The sequence below is a fragment of the Dinoponera quadriceps genome, unplaced genomic scaffold (genome assembly GCF_001313825.1).
Source record: "Dinoponera quadriceps isolate SergipeBrazil2010 unplaced genomic scaffold, ASM131382v1 scaffold586, whole genome shotgun sequence".
Classification (NCBI taxonomy): Eukaryota; Metazoa; Arthropoda; class Insecta; order Hymenoptera; family Formicidae; genus Dinoponera; species Dinoponera quadriceps.
In genome coordinates this window covers 1,367,101-1,388,105 of record NW_014554764.1, presented here as the reverse complement: position 1 = coordinate 1,388,105, position 21,005 = coordinate 1,367,101, and the positions used below count along the sequence as shown (strand labels likewise).

The window sequence follows — 21,005 nt, the reverse complement described above, 5'->3', positions numbered from 1 at the left end:
CGTTCAGCGGTGCAGCGAAAACGAACAGAACTATAGTGGCGAAGCAGAAAAGGCCGTTGAGCTGTCACGCTAAAATTTGAGAACTGAGGACAGTTTTTCATTGGAGGAGGAATGAGAGTAAATCGGAGTGCAAGGAGAGGGGGTACGTTTCTTCGCTGCATGAAATTCTAGCTTCAAGTTCTCTCTGCTTGTGTCGGCTGGAGCACTGTTTACGAAGCGTGCAGGAACTGGTTAACGGTTTTCGCGAAGATTTTCGACGATAACGGAACGGCAGACGACCGCTCTTTCATATAACACACGTTCTTCTTTTATGCGCCAGAAATGCGACATCCCGTTCACGGCGGGACCACTTTCCTGCGACATGCCGAAGCGAACACATCGTGTGTTTCGCGTGTGATCTAGTTCCGGGTGCCCTGGCCGCGTCTAGAAGAATTCAAGCCGCAGAGAGCGATATTTGGTGGAAGTAACGGCCGTTTACAACGTGCATCATAAGTAAAATGGCCAACCGGGACCAGTCCGTCTCCAAAACCGCGGACGACCACAGTGTCGAGGTTAGCAACATTTTTCTGTATTTATGCTCTTTTATCTTGACCGCGTTTGTTGCATTTGGGAAGACGCAAACTAGATTCAGCCGAGGCTAATGGATTGGAATCTTTTCTGTAACGGAATTTCGTAACAAAATTAGGTGCTAATTGACTGATTATTTCTAATTTAGACGCTGGCGGAAGTTTTTCGATGTTTCATTTGTATGGAAAAACTCAGAGACGCGCATCTTTGTCCACACTGCAGTAAGTTATGCTGCTACACATGCATTAGGAGATGGCTTACTGAACAGCGTTCTCAATGTCCTCACTGCCGAGCTTCACTTCACTTACACGAGTTGGTAAATTGTCGTTGGGTCGAGGAAGTGACCCAGCAGCTTGATACATTGCAAGCTGTTGGTTTATCCAATTCTCGACATGATGATTCCAGTAAAGACAGGTTAGTGTAATATTTTAGCTGCGTTCTTTTTGAATGCTCAAGTGCTGTAAGCATCATTCTATCTATTGTTTATTACATATCTTTATTGTTCATTATATTAAAACAGGATAGAATGATATTTATGGTACATGAGGACCTGAAGAAAACGCCTTTGTTTCTTTCACATTTCTATTCTCTTTTTATATATCTAGGTTCTAGATTATTTATATATATGCATGATATGTTATCATATGTTATTACATGTGATAATCTATTATTGTTTTTATCATAGGTGCAAAATGCATCATGAAAAATTATCTGTATACTGTTGGCCTTGCCGCAAATGTATCTGTCATCAGTGTGCTTTATGGGGTGGCACCCATTCAGGACATACCTTCAAACCGTTAGAAGATGTTTACGAGCAGCATGTTACTCAGATAAAAACAGAAGTGAGCCAATTGAACAGGCGCCTTACTGAGCTGATAAGTCTCGTTCAAGAAGTAGTATGTACCTGTAGCAGATTTATCAAGAAAATCTGACATTTGTAGCAAAAGAATAGACATCAGTGCAATGTCATGATGTTTTAATTATGTTTATCTTGCTTATTAGGAGAGAAACGTCGAATCAGTAAGAGCGGCGAAAGACGAGAGGGTCAGAGAGATCAGGAACGCGATAGAGCTGATGATAGCTCGTCTGGATTCTCAGCTGAAGGCCAAACTGCTGACTCTGATGGGTCAGAAGAATTCGTTGACTCTGGAAACCGAGCAGCTGGAAGCTCTGCTGCAGGAGGTGGAGTATCAGTTGCATAATTGCACACACTCCGAGCTGATCGCCAAGAGTTCCGAATTGTCTCGAAAAATACATCAAATTCGCAAGAAGCCAATGACGAGTTTCGTCACAGCTCCAGTGCCCGCAGACTTTCACAGGTAAATGGAGCGGTAGAAATTAACGCGATTGTTGCTTACGACGACCTCGATTTATCGTAGCGTATCAACGTTTGAAGGGAGTAATTTTTGTATGTCGATGCGACATCACCCAATGTGTGCTATTTCAGCGAAATTGTACCAGGCTACGACAGTGCGACGTTCTCCATGCAAAACTTCACTCAGCTTCAACTGAAAGCTGACCCGGTGTACTCGGCTCCCTTGCATGTTAATGGTCTGTGTTGGAGATTAAAGGTATACCCAGATGGCAACGGAGTTGTACGTGGGAATTATTTGTCAGTATTTCTAGAGCTCAGTGCTGGGTTGCCGGAGACTTCAAAGTACGTGAGAATTCATCCTATATATATATAATCTTCATGATATAAATTATATTGGAACTTATAAATATCTATTTAAAAGGAGGTAAGAGATATCTGTTGCGAAAATGTTCGATATCTCTGCAGGTACGAATACAGAGTCGAGATGATTCATCAAGGCTCCCGCGACACGAGTAAAAACATCGTTCGTGAATTCGCGTCCGACTTTGAGATCGGCGAATGTTGGGGATACAACAGATTCTTCCGGTTGGACCTGCTCGCGACGGAAGGTTACTTAAACACGGAATTGGACACTCTCATATTGAGGTACATCTTTTCGCGTATTTTCTGCACCGTTCGAAGCTGGATGTTTTTCAAATTACGTCGTACAACTTGTATGATCAGTCACAAAAGGGTCGCGACACTTTCTTTCTGATGAGTTTCGCAACACATCTCGTATTCCAATAGGAAAATGTATCTCCTGAGAATCAGTAGGATACAAATTCTCCTATTGGACATGGGATGCGTTCCGAAACTTAGAAACTTATATTCGCAATCTTTTTGCGACTGGCCATACAGTTACACAAATCGAACGTTTTACCTGACATCGAATCAACAGATTCCAGGTACGGCCGCCGACATTTTACCAACGCTGCAGAGACCAGCAGTGGTACATCAGTCAGCTGGTGACGGTTCAAAATCAATACGCCACTCAGATCAACGAATTAAAGGAGGCATGTTATCCGGCAAGCATTCGCTTTCGTCGTACAACCGTCTCGTTCCTCAAATGAATATTCTCTCTCTCTCTCTCTCTCTCTCTCTCTCTTGCAGAGATTAGCGATAGAGATTTCCCGTAATGCCGTGGCAGCTACCAGAGCCACGAGCGGCAGTACGATATGCAGATCACCTGCAAATATGTCACCTCTGTCTATGCAGCAGCAACAACAAGGCTCGGACGATATGGCGGCCGGTTCGAACGCTACGCGTACCATCGACACCGCTGCGAGTGGAGCATCAACAAGGTGATATCACCGTGATGCCACTTAATCCAGATTAGCTTAATGAAGTCTAGTTAGTACGCTCCGACAAGCGGGAAAAATATGCGATAATAAAATGTCTTGTCCACCGTAGGTCGATATCGAGTGTGCTTCCGGGTAACGGCGGCGGCAACAGCAGTGCGACGTTACCGAGCGATCATTTGATATCGATGTACGACTTGGGCGAGCTCTCGAACATCCATCCTCCCGTCACCACGCCGACTTTGTCGTCGAAGACGTCACTGAAGTCGCATCGTGCCAACAATCTGAACGTCGTCGAGGCCGAAGCAGCTGCCCGTCGCGTCAACGACGTGTCGCTCGGGGAATGCCAAGTCGCGGGAATTCACCTGGTCCCTTCGTCCTCCTACTCGTCGCCCAGTGTTCTGAATCAGCAGTCGTTAACCTTACTGTCCAACAACAACGGCGCCGGCAGCAACAGCGACCCCATGCTCTGCTCTTCGACTTTGCCGTCGAGTGTGATCGCGAGTGTGAAGCAGCATCGCCTGGTGAATAGCTTGAATGTCTCGGACGGCGAAGTCGTGCAATGTGACGGGTCGCCGGGTTCCGCTGCCGTCAGGGTTCAGTCGCCGTCGTCATTCTACATGTCGCCGCTGAATCTCTCGTCCAATAGCAGCAGCAGCGACAGTGGCGTGAGTACATTAGTTTCTTGCGATTTAGACCTCGCCTGGTACCCTTGCGTGTCGATCACGTGACTTCTCCCCGAGGGCGGAAACGTGAAAAGTGAGATGTTACCAAATATTTTATTATCATGGTGTCATAATTTTATTATAATAAAATTGTCAACACCCAGTGGATCATGGATCTTTTCCTCCAGCGTGAACTCGTGAAGAGTGTAAATTTTCTAGTTTGAAAACATTTCACTTTTCACGTGTTCGCTCTAAGGGGAGGGGGGAAAATTACATCGGTACCCTAACTCTATGTGTATCTCTCTCCCTCTCTCTTTCATTGATTTTTTAATATACGGGAAGAATTATTTTCTTTCTGTTGTATGTGTAGGAATTAAGCGAGCATGACATCTACTTGAATGAGTGCGAGCACAACGAACCCAACGTCGCGCTCTTGGATCTGGCGAATGACGAGAACGACGTGGATGACGAAACCATGTCAGGTATAAAGATCTTGGTAGACGTGTGTGTTAAAAAAAGTAAGAGATTGTATTGCCAAAAGAAAAATTCTAAGAAACGCACACGATCACAGGGTTAATTAATATTTCTGAAATATTACTCGCCATTATATAAACAGCGACGATTAGTAAAGATTATAGATAATGTTTGCCTGGGAAATTAAATGTTGAATTTAATTTCCTGAATAAGAGTAAGCTTGAGTTGTGTTTTCTAGGGAATTTAAACGATGTATTGCAAAATTAGGTGCTAGCTCGAATAGAGAATCGTCCGAAGACGAGCAAGAAGTGCGAACGAACGCGACTAAACCGTGGATATGTAATGACACTAAAGATGTGGAAAACGAGAAACCTACGAATCAAAGACAAGATGAAGAATGCCTGAAGGAAACCCCCATGTCAATTATTCCTAGCAATTTTCATGCGACTCCATAGAATTTAATAAACCTCTCTTTCTATCTTAATATCCAAAATTCATTTTTCGAAAAGAAATAAAGCGTGAATTATTGTATAATGTCCCCAAGGTATCCCTGTCTACAGGCTACCTTGCCTATATGTGTCTAATCTTACCTAATTAACAAATATATCTAAATTATCGGTATTATATCGAGACTATACGAATGTTTTCCTTTAATTTGTATAACTGTTCTACTTAAGTAAAACAAAACCTTTTTTGCCACGCTCAGAATTCTCATCGAAAAGATTATCGATGTAACTAATTGCACCGGAATAGTTGACTTATCAAGTAACTATTAAAATGTCACCATTTCCGTAACATCTTAATTAACAAAAGACGACTGAAATTTACGATAGAACGTTTTGTACAAGACGCTTCTGTGATAAGATGAATGTAATTTTAGGAGAAAACGATGTTGAAGTTGCGGAATCTCTCGCACCTTGGGCTCAGAGCAAGCAACGCATGAAGCAGCAAAACAGAGATTCCGTCACAGAAACAAACCGGTGCGTTTACTGTAGTTATGTCAATTTACTATAGTCGTGTTATCGGTGAGGATAATGATAGGAACATTTTTATAACCGCGTATTCTGCGGTTCACAGGCTCAGGGAGATAATGCTGCTGAATCTGTTCGAGATGCAGAACATGAACTCAGCGTGGACCCTCTGCCTCGGGCAGCAAGCGGACGAAAACTGCGATTCGAGGAGCTCGCTCGCCTGTCTGCGGCGTCATAGTTCCAGTCCCCTTGACTGTAACGACGTGGTGCCTACTACCGCGGCGTACTCGCATAAGCATCACGAGCTCGACACATGCAACGAGCCGAGTCTCGCCGATAGGCACTCCAACTGTGCTTACCATCACTCCCAACGGCGTGTGACGGAATTGACTCGACTGCTGAATCAACTGCCAAGTGCTTGTCAGTCGAAGCTGGCCGCGTTAACGCCCTCCAGCAATCAAACGACCCGCTCCGAACCGGCAACGCGCTCCAACTCGATAGACTGCGAGAAAGATTTGCCGAAACTGCCAGTAGTTAATAAAGCGAACCACGATGTGGAGTCACCTAGGCTGTCGGATTTAATTGCCCCGAATGGTTAATACTATAACTGGTAGTCGTGAAGTAAAATCGCCGTCGTTCGAGTCGGTCCATTCCTAATTCCAGCGACTGAATTAGTCGTAATCGTTAGAATTGGAAGTGGAGTGACTGGAACTACTGCGACTATACAATCCTACCGCATTGTATAGATTCCGCTTAACTCGAAAATGTCATTTTAGTTCTTTTAGACAGCAACAAAATCATGTCGAAGCATTTGCTGTCTCGGCGCCAATCGTCACCGTGTTCGTCCGCCAGCTTGAATTTGATAAACGACGAGAACAGCAAGACGTTCGAGTTCGATCAATTACTCGAAGCTATCCAGATATTGTCGGGAACGCAGAAAGACGCGACTACTTGCAACGTAAAATCGAGGTAAAACTCGAGATAAGTCGATAAGGAAGGAACAAGCCGAAGCATCAGGCTTTGTTTTACTTTCTGGCAACTTTCTAACAAATATGATTATATTCCATCTTTAAATGTACAGAAAAAGCACTTCGTCCGACGCGAAGAATAACGCCTGCACTTCCAATGGAGGTTCCACTGCGGTTTCGTTGATACAGGAAGGAACCTCGTCGTCATCTGCAAGCGCTATGATAACAGCGGACACTGTTCCTAGTCCCAATAATTATAGCTGGTCGCCGGCATTGTATCAGCATACACATGGTAAGTAATATGCGCTCAAACGTGAGAAGTTCAAATTCCTCTCGTATTTCACGACCTTTTGTTTTCGCATTGAAAGACGGTCGTTTCATCTTACAGCGCAGAAAGCTGTTCTAGATTTGGCTGTACAAGGTTCGTCGAATGATATTCCTAGTAAAAGTAATCTCGATAAGTAAGTAAATGTGTGTCGAATTTTCATTCCTTTCGAAAGAAAAATAGATATGGGGTGTTCAAAAAGAACCGTTTAATATTTATTTACTATTTATATACCGTTTAATATTTATTTACTATTATGTAAGTATTGAATATTTTTTTACACCCTGTATATGTTTATTGAATCTGTCGGAGAGTGTTTAGTTGGAGAGAAAGGCGCCAACAGGATCACAGGTGAACATTGTACTCCGTCGTATCAGCCAATTACAAAGTAGCCGGTCACATGACCTTGTTGACGTCTCTTTCTTACTCATTGAGCTATATAACATTAGAATGAGCATTGGCGCAGTGGAAGCCTATGAGACAAAGGCCGTGTCTAAGTAGTATCTCGCTCTGTCTTACTAAATCCTGGTCTATAATAAATACTTTAAGTTCTAAGCCTTAAGAAATTGACTAATCACAGTCGAATTATGGAAGAAAGATGAATTATAATTGGTCAATTTTTTAAATCTTACGCTTTAAATTCTCATTATAGACCCCGCTTAAATATGCTATGTAATCTATATAGGCTAACACGAGGTCATCTGGTAGAAACAAAGGCGCTCATTCCAATTTGTTATATAGTTCAACGCTCCTACTAGAGGCTCTCTAGAAGCTGTATGTTATATGTAAGTTCAGCTGTACGATTCTTCCAAGATATAAAAGATTGAAGTTTGAAATTTCACGTGTTTCCATTTGTTTATGCAGATCTACAGAAGAAGCTGCCAGTTCGCCGTAATAATTTATAACTCGAGTATATCATAACAAATGTGTTCTGTGATTTCTACTTTGTTTTAATTGTAACCGCGAAAGATTGAGGAGAGGAGCATCTGCATTCTGTCAAACAAAATGATCCTGACCACAAAAGTGTGTCTACACGATTAGTCTGATTTTTATCGGGGACATACAATTTATTTCAGACAGTATATATGAAAAAAATTGTAATAATATAATTGCTTGTGACTTTTTTAGCTATCCTTTTTTTCTGATTATTGTGTATGCGAAATTATTATTTCTAAAATACCATTCCACGTGAAGTAGAATTAAGTTTGTTATTTAATATTATTTATTTCTTATATACATGAATTATACACCCGAAAACAAAGAATAAATAAAAATCAGTTGAAAACAAACGAATTGTCTGTCACTTGAAAGAGAAAGTCCGTTTGATATCTTTCGCTCGAGTCTCGTGTTACTCGCGAAAATATTAGGTTGGTGCGTATGAAATGTCGGATTTTTAAGTGAATATATAAAACTGCGATTGTAGCTTTTGCAGCATTATTGCCAAGTTTATACTCATATAAAAAAATTACACGAATATCGGTTGAATTCATATCCGTACAAAATTCAAAACAGATAACAAAAGGGCACACTTTTGAAAAGATCTTTGTTAAAATATGATTCTGGCAATGGACAGTACGACTGTAAAAGAGATTATGCCAAAAACAAAAGCATAACAAAAGCAAGGAGACAAACGTTCACATGTAAAGAAAATTCGACATTTCATATACACCAACCTAATAAAAGGTCCGCTTAACTTGTCGTTGAGTCGTACTACTTACTCGGTTTTCCGTTGAAAACGATGGCGGCTCGTAGCGGAGACTTTAGAACTAAATATCTACGACCCGTTGCAGTTGAACCTCTCCGTTAGACCCGTTATTTTATATAATTGCAAAGTTGCGAATCACTACTATCTCTCTTGATAAAATGAGCACGTAGTACGACTTAACGATAAATCCGACATACTTTTGTTTTCGAACAATATGAATAATTCATCAACGGATAAGAGGAACTTTTTTACTTTTAAATATAATTCAATAACGAATAAAATGATCTTTGCACTATCAAATAATGCGACAGGTCAAAGAGATAATTACTTTCAATTAGTACGACTCAACAACAAGCCGGGCGAATTTATTCTTCAATAAAACAACCGAACAACGGTCCGAATAAACTTTTGTCTTTGTTTACTAACAAGATATTAGTCTTTCTGACCTATCGATGAATTATATCAGCGAAAAATAAGGATTCGGGCAGAAATTTGTGAAACGCCTAACATGTCAAAGTGCAGCAGGAGACACGTTCGAAATGGCGTCACGCTGTGACGATAATAATAATAATCAGTGGATTAATTGTTGCTAATCGTAAGCATTTGCGGGTTGTCGACGTCGATGGTTGATGAGCTACTTCGCGAGCTATTTTTCTAACTAATTAAGGATGACAAATTTACAAAAAGGTACGTTGTTCGGCGTTGCTCGAGATAAAGCGACGGAATAATATGAATGACATCTGTCAATAGCGAAAGTATCAATTGCATTTGTATTTGCGATTGATTCTCCGTTATTCTCGGGGAGTCTACTATCAAATCCTTCGAAAGTGTCGCAATTGTCATCTTAATCTAACGCACAACAGGATGGCTGCGGTGATTCTGCCCGACTGAGTACAGAGATCGTAGAATTCGCAATGGACAATCTGTCGGATTCCTTCCGAGGGGAGCTGGACTCCGTAACTTCCACGGATTCTCTCCAATTGATCAGCGACGAGTTCCAATTGCGGCACCTGTCAACGCCCGATGTCTCAAATATCGAGCTGTCGAAACGAGTAGCCCTGCTGGAACTGGAGAACGAGCGGCTTCGCATTGATTTGGAGAACGTGCGGATCGACCTTAACGCCAGGATCGCCGCGAATCAGGGTCTGAAAGGCAAGATAACGGAGCTGTTTGTCGAGATGCAGTCGATGCAGCAGGAGAAGCAGAAGCTACGGAACACCTTGACCGACACCGTCAATCGTCTATCCTCCGCGGAGACCTCTGCGAAATGGTACCAATCTCAGGTGCACATCCTGATGGCCAGCAAGAAGAGCCTGCAGATAGAAATCGAGACCTACCAGAACATTCTGAAGCAGAGGCAGCAGGCGATAGTGGACGTAAACGCCAGCTACAAACAGCTCAACGCCGACTTCAACGAGCTCGCGCAGCGGTATCAGAAGGAAAAGCGGGAGATGCAGGCTGCGATTAAGGATCTCCAGTCGCACGTGCGGTCCGTCAGCGCGGCGCAGGACACGCTGGACGCGACCGGCAGTCCGACGGACGTGTCGATGATGCTGGAGGCGACCGAGGACGAGTTGCGCAACACCAAAGCCGAGATGAAAGCCTTGGAGCAGCGGCTTCTGGGCGACGAGGTGGCCAAGATGTCGATGGAGAACGCCCTGAGCAAACAGCGCGTCCTGATCTCGACCATGGAGGAGAACTTGCAGAGGTGCGAGACGGAGAAGCACGAGGCCGCCGATCTGCTGAGGAAGGCGCAGTTCGAGATGCAGAAGCTGCGCTCCGAGAACGAGATACTGCATACCTCCTTGTCGGACTCCAAGCGGGAGCAGAGCCAGGTGGAGGACGCGATAGCTCACCTGCGGATACAGCTGAGCAAGATGATCGCGCAGTACAAGCTGCTGAGGACGAAGAACGCGGAGTCCGAGGAGAGGCTGAGCGGCATGCGAGACCTCGCGAACGAGAACAAACGCCTGAGGGCCATGTCGCACAAGGCGAACAGCGCTCTGCTGAAGAAGCTCAGGGAGGAGAAGGCGAGGATGCGGAGTCTGGAGCAGAGGTTTTACGGCAAGCGGATGAACGGTCAACTCGGCAACCTGGTAACATCATCGTATATTTTACGCTGATCAAGCATAAGGAAATACAAGTCGCGAATCTTGTTCCTTGACTATCGATCAAGCTTCGCTGTCATCTCATCCTCTCCCTCTCTCTTAATCTTTCAGAGAAACAGAACGGAGCACTGCTTACGGGAATGCTTGAGACAGGTTCTGTCGAGAAAGGTAACTCCAGCCTTGGTGTAACACACGGCAAGGCTGAATCTACAATAGATGTAGTAAGTCTTTTGTTCTGGGCGGCAAATTGTAACGTAATTTCTAGAGGGGAGCGTTTTTAACTGGAATCGCCGTGATTGAACGACTTTACGATTGCCACGACCATATTATAAATCCAGCTTAAGACTCAAGCGTTACTACGACTTGTGCGGGAGCGCGGGAACGCTTTTGGCTAGAAATTACGCTGTGTTTGATTGCTTTAGAGCGAAAGACCATGCTTGCCGCACCTATTGTAGATCCGGGATCGAAAGTTTTGCGTTAACATCGCGGAAACGCGCTGTTGTTATTCCGCAGGATTTGCAGGACCGATCGAAGTCGACGACCAGGCTGGCTGATGAGAGTATCGACGAAGGGTACGGCGACAGCAGCAACACCTCCTCGGTCTCGCTGGACCTCCCCTCGCCGTCTCCCATCAATTCAGTATTATTGAACAGTGCGACTGACGTTCTCGCGCGAAGCAAGGACTTCTGCTCGCCGATGCAAGAACAACTGGACGCTCTCCGATCGAAGCTGGAGGGACTCCGAGGCCAATGCGAAACGTTGGAGGCCAACGTCTTCATTCCAGGGTCAACGTCGTAATTCCACTGAGATATTCCAAGCTCGAGGACTATTTCTTGTTCGTGATTATGCGAACGGAAGGATAGCCTCGGCGAATAAGCGTATATATTCCGTTTAGTTGAATTTGATTTGCCGTTGCCGGCAAAACGTCGTCGATTTGAGGTATTATTGCGTTACGAGGAATAAAAAAAAAGAAATGGAAGAGAGAACCGTTTATTACCGATGGTACCGAGGGTGTATTATTAGTCCCTAAGTGTAGAAAAGGTTGCAAAGTGATATCGCGTTGATATATTTATTTGTTACGTTTTTGACATATTATTATATATATATGACTGTTACTAGTATCTGATATTTATTCTCGCCTTTGTATCGGTCATTCGTTTTCATCATTGAGAATCATTAAGAAGCGCATCCTGCTGAACCGAGAAAGTCCGAATCAGCTGTGCTTTTTGCGAACGAATGTTGCGAATCAATCGTGGCAACGCTCTCCATCTCGTGTAAAGCGCGACGGCCGTATCGCGCGTTGTTGCGATTGACGCATAGCGTGCGAAATGAGTGAGAAGAAGCGTGAGAGTGCGAATGGCGGTTAATTACAGAAACGTGATAAAGAGAGAAACGACGTGGCGATGCCGCGTGTGATGGAAAAACAAGTGAACGAGATATTTAACCTGAGAATAACATCGCGGAATTCGCGGTGCGCGAGTACTTTTTATACTCCCGGAAAAAACTCCAGCGAGGAGAAGAATGTGTGTACAGCGTGAAACGCTCGCGTGTCGTCTCGCACCGCGGAGAAACGCCAGGCTCTCATGTGTGTATACTTTGTACTTACAGCTCTGTAGAAACGTATCGAATCAGGGTTGGACAATTGTATTAAATATCCTCTGGCTCGCATTTTGTAACACGGTTTGTAAGATAGCGGTAATAAAGTACGAGCCCATTGAGCAAGACAACGGCGGCCTCGTGTTAATCCCGCGTGCTGGAGAATACGGCGGACGTATGAATAACGAAAGGAAACGAAAGATTTTCAAATAAGAGTTTAATGCACGTGTGTTACACAATTCTTGCCTAGTCTCTTTCCAAGTTTTTAGTTTCAGAAAAATTATGCAATATAACGCATCGCATTGTACAGAAGCTGCGTATACCCCGGCAAGCCTTCGAGAGTCCAAGTGTGTCGCTTGCAACACGGTGACGTGTATATATATATATATATATATATATATACACGCGTAAAAAAGTGACGTAATAAAAAACTAAATAAAACCATCGCTCTCTAAAATATCACAGACATGCGTAAAACGTAAGAGAGGAGTAAATAGGTACTCCCTATACATATATAAAGCCAATCCCCTGTGAATTTCTCTTTTCTCGTGATTGTTTTCTCTTTTTTCCCCTTTCTTTCTTTTAATAGTCCGACATTCTTTGGTACTTACAAATAGAAATAGATCGCAGGAGTAACTTAACACATTATCGTATCTGGTGGTACGTGTAGAGGGACAGAGAGTGATCTTTTTTCCACATTTATAATGTATAGAAATGTTGAAAACTGAATTATCGGCCAGAGCGCTGATTCACTTATTGTACATCCGCAACGATAATCAATTGCAAAACACTTTGCGCGCACTTGTGCACTCCTCGAACAAATCTGGAGAGATGTTCGACTTGAAATATACCTGAGAAATATGCATACATTGAAATTGGAAGAAAGTATCGGCCGCAAACGTTTCTCTGTATCTCTTTTCAATGTAGGAAAGTCTCTCGAACTGAACATCGACTATTTACACATTATCCGCTTTTACACACTTTTACACACAGTAAGATATTAATTTACAAGAGACGTATTTTGAATAAATTTAAAAATATCCTCGAAAATATATACGTATATACATACACGAAAACACAGAGACACCCTTCGATAGCCATAGAAAAATTTAATCGACGCACTTTCCAACATTTAATAGACGTTAAATTTTTTCCGATTAATTACGCGTTTCTTACGTCTGGAATAATTTAATATACACATAAAACACGTCGAAATATACATACCAACAACAGAAACGTATACAATTAATACAAAAATATTAATATCATTCTTAGAATAGTGCAATCATTTTTCCGAATGTTCCATTCTTTTTTTTTTCATAGTTGCCATCGTTAACGCGATTAATTTATATTAGCCAATTATATCTATTATTATAATTTTGTTTTCTTCCTCTCTTATCCAGAGAGAGGATAATTAAAGGTGCTATAATTTATATTTCACAATTCAATAATAAGAAATTCTCTTAAGAAATGCTTTCAAAGCAGATCATGTGTCGCGAGGTTTTCTTAACTCGATGCTTCCTCTTTAAGCTTGTGTGTTTTTTTTTAATTTTAATCGTTGCAAAAGCACTCTCGATATTGCGTACTGCTTTAATTATTCGAATGTTGTGTCTAGTCCAGGTATATCTGATGCTGATATTACAGAATATCCTAGATATTTCCGCCGCGAGATTCTTCGATGAATTTCGCATCGTATTCTGCTTTCGGCAAAGACATTCGATAGGAAATGTAGTCGAAGATCTAACTGGTGAATAAAACAGGCTGGCCGAATTGAGAGATTTCAAGCGGACTCTGAGCGATCAATTTGTATGAGAGAATAGAAAAATTATTATCGGGCGATCCGAAGTCAACCGAAATGCGTCTAAAATTTCCTTACTTTAGCCTATTACCCTTTTGTAAGTATCACATTCATGTGGAAGAGTTTAAGGTTGCTAACAATTTTTTTTCCGATATAATATACATGTATGTTGAGGGAGTATCTACAATAGACGATGCCTTCGTCCCCTTAAAATTATAGTCGAGTTTTACGCGAAATGTAAATCGAACTACAGCGATACGGTGCGAGGAACTTGACGCAAAGAGAAATAACTTAAAGTAACAAAATATTCGTTCTCTTAACTGTCTACGAAATTTGCTCCGCTCCCATCAAATCTAACGCGATGGATATGCTTCGCTTCTTCTTCTTCTTCTTCTGTATTCTATCACAATTCTCTACGCTATCGGTCGCGGGCACTTCGACCTGTAAGCTTAAACCGTGAGCGACGTAACGACGGGTCTTCCCTAAAACGAATTTACGTTACTCTAAAACGTATAAATCTGCAAAACGTTTTCAGGGAATTTCCAGATATGCCATCAGTACTTTCATTGTAAACGAACGTCAAATGGCACATTTCGCATATACAGTGTGTTCTAAGTCGCTTCTAAGGTTGGCGCGAATGTTTTCCGCTATCTTTGCAAGAAGTGCGGAGAGTTTTCCTGAAAAAAATGATTGATGATGACGACGAACGCATATTTTATGCTTTTCCGCTAAAAATCTGCTCACGAAATATTAGTTTGTCGAAACTCGGATCAGCTGAGGAAAAGATCAAGCCTGCCGTTAAATAATTTCCTATAACGGTAATGCGAAACAACTCTAGCTACTAACGAGACGTTTAACGTTTTCTCCGTGAAGAATTAAACGTTAAAGCTCCTGGGCCCTCGCTGTGGCTGGTCCTTTTTTAATCAAGAAGCGTCAGAAGCGAGAAATCGTATGCCAAAATACATTACGGCATACGTAGAAATGAACGAATATACGCACAAAATGACACTCGTGATCGATTCGGCACACTTGTAACACAAATATCCGAACGCTTCCCTCAACAATCAATAAACAGCCAGAAATTAGTGTAACATCATATAACTTACGTTTTTAGCCTATTTTTTCCCATGATTTCTGTTTCTTTTATTTGACCGTTATTTATTGATTGTTCAGGTTAAAGGAAGGCGTCCGGACATCTTTACAAATGCGCTGAATTCATTACGATTGCCATATCGCATATATTCTTTTATCTTCACGTGTATCGTAATATATTTTGGCATGCGATTTCTCGCTTCTGATGTCATCAAATAAGAACATTTGCAGCGAAGGAGCCATCACGTGCCTTAACGTGAAATTTCTTAATCTTGACTTTAATAAAATTTGACGATTAAAATAAAAAAGGGACGCGCGTGTCGGGAATATAACACACTTTCTGGTAAATATAATATCGGGAAAACGACATTTAGAACACTCCGCATATACTTTCGTTACTGATTATTCGTACGACTGTTAAACGGGAATTGAAACCGACGTAAGCCCGACGAGTTCGATCTTCCGCGACGCTATAGATGCGAAAAAACGCGCGTCATATACAGATGCGACGCGCTTCTACAATTGCATACAGTATCTATTATTCGTACAGCACGAAAATCTGAACTCGCCGGCGCTGTGCCGACTACAATAATCAGAGGCGCGTCACGCAACATTGTACGCTAAACGTAATAAATGGTGTCTGTTAATTTTGATTAACGTTAATTTTATACGAACGTATAAAATGTCTTCATTTCGATGGGGCTTTTGATTGCACAGTTTTTCTCGTAAAGCTCACTGTCACACGAGTCTGGGTAAGTCGCGAAGTATTCGCACCATTATGCTTTTTTCAATATTGCCGTCTGATTGCGTGCGCTTGAAGAGTCGTGAATTTAAGCGCCCGTCCGCACGCATCATCGACGCATCGCGCGCAAGAGCACGGCAAGATCAAAAAAAGATAATCATCGCAGATTAATTGGAGTGTGGATTCTCGGCAGTGAATACAAAATTGATGCGACATTCGAATCCCCTCGTCTCTCTCTCTCTCTCTCTCTCTCTCTCTCTCTCTCTCTTTCCGATCGACTGAGAAATCGCGACTCATTTCGAGTAGTTTCCTCGATGGCAAGCTGAAGAATCCTGCCGTGAATTCTATTGTTCAAAGCTATGTAACCAACTCTTTAATCGATTAATCTTACTTTAAGCTGACAACAGCCCTCCCTCAGCTTGGCAGTAGTATCAGATAATAACCGGATAAATTATAAAACATCACACTCTCTGGGCCTGGACTCGCCAAGGTCGAAATCAAACATCTATTTTAGTGCATTAGCAATCAAGCCCAAGAGTACTTTCATCTCGCTTCAGACAAATCAACATATAGATTCCGCAGTCACGGGAGAAACGAGGCGAATCAAATGCGAACGAGAATCTAAACGTCACGAGATCGTCCGTGAGTGGAAGGGTAAAGAATGAGAAAAAGGAACTAAGGCGAAACGATATCAACTACTTTGTACGTATTGCGGATCGTTCGAAAGAGCACCACGGCTTCGGTCTACGTAGACAGTCCAGACGGGAGATCGCCACGCGTCCCGTCGTCACGTACGCCATAGTCGCGACGACGACGGGGACGCTGCCGAACAACGACACCTATAAATTTATCGCGGTGAGACTACTCAAGGATAGACAGTCACCGTATATTACACCGAAGATTACGCTACTGATGCTAATCAGAATATTGTATACACTTAGCGAAGGAGCGAGGGACGACCAGACGACGGCGGCGGCGAGCTTGTCTCGAGCCCATTGTCATCTGGGAGTAGATTCCGCCTGTCTGACTCTATCAAAGTGACGCCGGTAGTGGGCACGACCGCGACCGCGGTGCCGGTTGCCGTGGTTGTTGTGCCCGTGATTATTGTGATGAACCTGGCGGGATTGGTATTGGGTGTGATGGTTCTGCGCCTGATGCGAGCTCTGCTTGGAGTGCTGCGACAGCAGAAGTGGAAAAAGAAAACGTTGCTTCAATATTTCCGATATCGAGGGGACCGAGTGTTAAAAGGCGTTTACGCGTAAAATACAATAGACACACAAAAATGTAGGCGGTAAGACCTGAGAAAACTGACCAATCATAGTCGGTTATTTTCCTTACAGTCGAAGAATGATCGATTTGTGTGTGTGTGTGTCGATTGATTGGCCAATTTCACTGCGGCTCAAGCCTTACTGCTTACGTTTTTCTCCACGTCATGGCCCATAATCTAGGTCTACGTATGGACAAACTATAAACTATATGTACTATAACTAACTATAACTGTGTAGCTATATATAAATTATATATAATATGTTATTTATGTAGATAATAAGTAATTTATGGACGGTTGAAATGGCTCGTCTTCTTCTTACATTACGTAAGTTTGATTTTTATATTTTGTTTCTGTTGTAAAAGCTCACAGATAAACTTGAATGGTAGCATTTGTATATTAATAGCGTACAGTTAATCACTGGACTTATCATGGATTGGTTGCAATACTTTTTTTTATACAAGCTTCGGAACGTATCCCGCGTCCAATAAAAGAATTCGTTTTTTAGTAATCCTCGGGAGATACATTTTCCTACTGGATACGGGATACGTTGCGAAGCTCATTGAAAAAAAGTGTTGCAACGTGACTGATACGTATACTTTTTATTCACTACAGTTATTTTTTGAATATGCATAAAGTGGATTATATCTAATTTAATATAATATAGTCTATTCAAAATTGATGAAATTTAGTTTAAATACAGGGCACAATTTTAGTATTTACGATGCCACGAAAAATCAATAATAAGTTTGGCGAACTCGATTTCACCGATAAAAAAAGAAAATAAATATTATGTACATTGTGCTTATTGGAATCACGAACCAAGGAACACTGCCTTTTTCCCTGTTTAAAAGTCCATAGATGAATTTAAATGGTAAAATTTCTATGTTATCTCAATGTGTGTATATATATCAATTTTTAAAATTTTTAATATTGTCATAATTAACACCAAAATTTTATGTAGAAGAATGTTATAAGGTACGAGAATGGTTTGAAGAAATAGTTAGTGATAAGGACGTAAAATAGAATAAGATATGAAATGAGTTAGAGGAAAGCTATGGAAAGAGAGAAAAGAAGTGGAGTTGAAAGAAGGGAAAAAAAGAAAAACATAAAGCTAGTGACATAGGAAAGGAAAATAAGACGAAAAGCGAAGAGATAAGGCAAAGAGATAAGGTGGAATAATAAATGGTTGGGGATTAGTGCAGAAATTAAGTAGGAAATAAATAAGAGTAGATAAGAATCGGTGATTAGATATAAAAAGCTGTGATAGATTGAATAGGATAGAAATAATAAGAGAAGTAATGTTCGATGCAGTGATATTTATGAGAATTGAATTTTAATTAGTGAAGTAATATACAAAAGTACGGATGAATGAGTGTAGTTAAAGTAAATATTGTAAACCAAGTCCCTTCTTGGCGTTCAAGCTGAAACGAATAAATATCTAACACCAAAGTCAGATACGTGAACTATTTTATAGTTTAAACTAATTTAGGCTATTCATTTACCATTTCTTTTTGCACGATGCAACTTATATTTTACATAGTTTACATAGTTACATAGCTCACGTATGTATCAACATGAAAAAAGTCCGTACACGCGCAGACAATACGTGAATTATCAATGCAAATGTAATCTTAAAATCTATGGTACACATTAATTAAAAGTGAAAGGACGGGGAACGTGCAATCGTGCACTGCCGTAAAACATCGACTTACCACTTGAGTGACCGGCTGCACGGCGGTGTTAGAATATGCGTTCAGGCTCGTACCAGGCGGGCTGTTCACTTCCAGCGTAGCAGCGGCAGGATCGTCCTCCGTTCTCACCAACATCTTCACGCCCTCGGCCTCCAAATCGATTATACCGCCCCGCTGTTGCTGGCGCAGATACAGAGCCGCCATTTGTTTCTGCAGTTCCCTCAGCTCGGCGGTGACGGAGAAGTCCGTGGCGGCTTCGACGTCGATCGGCGGTGGTGCCGACCACAAGCTCTCGACGTCGCAATTGATCGACTCCCGGCAAACGGGACATATAGCCTAAGGAATAATCGTAAAATGTGCATCTTGTTATATATTCGTTACAACATATTCGAGCAGTCCATACAAAAGATAGTATTCAACAATTACATTAAGCGGGTTTCATTTAAACAATTGTAACATGAACGCACCTGAAACTTATTCGTAGTATCCTGTTGCCACTGCGGTAGTTTCTCTTGCTCTTCCCTATAGTATTTCTCGGCAGCGGCGACATGCGCCGCCAAACAGTGGGAGTGAAAGTAGTGATAGCATTCCGTCTTCGTGAATTCGTCCCCTTCCCGGAAGCCGTACAAGCAAACGGCACACTGATCAGTAGGAAGATTGCTCCTCGTCAAGTGTTCTCGTACTAACTGAAATATTATTATTATTATATGTGCTTTATATCATATTAATATCAATATAATCACTTATTAAATAGTTGTTAAAGAAGGAATGCCAATAGGATAATTCCTTACCTCGATCAATTCAAACATAACTGGTTGGCCTATAAAGTCTTTGCATTTGGCTTCTGCATCAGACTGCATTAACCTCACCGTGTTCTCATCTAAACCTCTTGGGTTTCGAAGATTGATAGCTGGCGAGACATCTGGGTAACCCGAAAGTAATCGCACCACCAGTGTCACACAGACATACTGTGATTGGGAGTCTTCACCCGTTGAAGGAAACAGTATCGTCTCGATGTACTCTGGTTCTCCTCTGTGGAAACATGAATTAGCTAGCAGCAAAGGGAAAGAGTATGTTAATATTGCAAGTGACCTGTTTGGAAATATGACGCCTTTACAAGTAACCTGAATATATTCTTGAAAGCAAGTCCCAGTTGAATTTTACATATAAATCATATAAGATTAGAGTTTTATATTTTGAGACTGCTAAAAAATTCAGAATATAAATATACATGAATAATTCTTTTTGATAAAAAATTTAGATGACACAATATTTTTTATAACTCTATCAAAAATCTAGGTTAAATGATAATTACTGCAATTTATAGTTATCTTGTTTCAAAATTACCAGGAAATAAAGATATGAAGGTCTCTAATATATATATAATATTATATATATATATACCTGTCATTCTCCTTGATATTGAGCTCATTGTCCAATAGGATTGCTTTTAATGCCTCAATCTCATCAGTCACTCTGTAAAAATTATTGCAAGCATTAAAACCATTATTATATACACAGACACATACACTCACATACACATATATATATATATATAACTCTTAATTTTGGATGTGACAAAGGCAATAAATCTTACAATAAACTTGTTCTCCTACAAAATTACATATAAATCAAAGCATTATTCTCAACTTTAGGGTTTTATAAGATAACATATGATCATCCATATATATACAGACACACATATATAAACACACACACACTTTCACCCAGGCTCATTGAACAAGTTGACAGATACACCTGTCTCTTATCTTCTAATCAGCCATACGCGAATTTTCTGTTCAACAATCTCAACCAAGTAAAATACTTACAAAGTAATTGTGGGAAGAAATCAGAACAAGAGCAAAATAATTAATGACAAATTAATGACAAGTTCGTGCAAGATATATACATTGCCGACGAATAAAAGTGCAGGTATCACTGATGAAATCGGCAGGATTCGCGTTTCGGGCGCGGGTGGGAGATGAACGAAAACGTCAAGTCGATCGGCGACTCCCGTGAACATTTCCCAGGGAGGCCGTGACTTGGCGCGGCCAGAAGTGCAGCGAGTCGTGGATTTCGGGGAGCTGCGATACGTCCCCGGTATCTATACGCTAATTATTGACAATTGTGCGAATTACCGTTCGTCCACCATCGCGTCCGACATCGCCGTCCCTCGTCGGTCAGTAATCGTCGATAAGCTGCGTCCCGCTTGCCACTGAATCGAGGCGATTCTTCTGCACTCGCGAATAACACCGCTCTCGCGCACTTTGACGACGGCCGCGAGAGCGTCAAATGCGCGTCAATATTGAAATCCTTCTGCTAGCACGGCCGACACCGAGCAGCTCCGATTGGCACCCATCACCATGTCCGTTCGCCAATCG

At 41.8% G+C, this 21,005-nt stretch overlaps 3 protein-coding genes across 6 annotated transcripts; 2 read left to right on the top strand and 1 right to left on the bottom strand.

Moving 5' to 3' along the window:
• The first annotated feature begins 18 nt into the window (after positions 1-18).
• LOC106741634 lies at positions 19-8,223 on the top strand. Of its 3 annotated transcripts, XM_014613840.1 has the most exons (17): positions 19-142; positions 320-551; positions 716-981; positions 1,253-1,463; positions 1,570-1,886; positions 2,015-2,224; positions 2,348-2,527; positions 2,820-2,934; positions 3,032-3,222; positions 3,332-3,887; positions 4,255-4,366; positions 5,239-5,338; positions 5,436-5,923; positions 6,106-6,298; positions 6,411-6,589; positions 6,686-6,758; positions 7,487-8,216. In XM_014613840.1, the coding sequence occupies exons 2-17, from the start codon at positions 498-500 to the stop codon at positions 7,515-7,517; spliced, it is 3,276 nt and encodes a 1,091-aa protein (XP_014469326.1). In that variant the 5' UTR covers positions 19-142; positions 320-497; the 3' UTR covers positions 7,518-8,216. The 3 variants fall into 3 exon arrangements, 2 of the variants coding, with proteins under 2 accessions (XP_014469326.1, XP_014469325.1); XR_001374198.1 differs by lacking the exon at positions 19-142 and having other exon boundaries at positions 167-551; positions 6,666-6,758; positions 7,487-8,223; XM_014613839.1 differs by lacking the exon at positions 19-142 and having other exon boundaries at positions 167-551.
• A 309-nt stretch (positions 8,224-8,532) lies between these two features.
• LOC106741636 (nuclear mitotic apparatus protein 1-like) lies at positions 8,533-12,162 on the top strand. Its single transcript, XM_014613842.1, has 4 exons — positions 8,533-9,014; positions 9,191-10,423; positions 10,547-10,603; positions 10,949-12,162. Exons 2-4 carry the CDS (start codon positions 9,242-9,244, stop codon positions 11,231-11,233), a joined length of 1,524 nt encoding a protein of 507 aa, XP_014469328.1. The 5' UTR covers positions 8,533-9,014; positions 9,191-9,241; the 3' UTR covers positions 11,234-12,162.
• A 1,407-nt stretch (positions 12,163-13,569) lies between these two features.
• Positions 13,570-20,987, bottom strand: LOC106741637 (E3 ubiquitin-protein ligase RNF25). 2 transcript variants are annotated; one of them, XM_014613844.1, is made up of 6 exons: positions 20,763-20,987; positions 20,029-20,100; positions 19,416-19,656; positions 19,092-19,310; positions 18,646-18,960; positions 13,570-16,838 (listed from the first exon to the last, which is right to left on the bottom strand). In XM_014613844.1, the coding sequence occupies exons 1-6, from the start codon at positions 20,786-20,788 to the stop codon at positions 16,662-16,664; spliced, it is 1,050 nt and encodes a 349-aa protein (XP_014469330.1). In that variant the 5' UTR covers positions 20,789-20,987; the 3' UTR covers positions 13,570-16,661. The 2 variants fall into 2 exon arrangements, with proteins under 2 accessions (XP_014469330.1, XP_014469331.1); XM_014613845.1 differs by having other exon boundaries at positions 19,416-19,675; positions 20,763-20,780.
• Between the last annotated feature and the right edge of the window lie 18 nt (positions 20,988-21,005).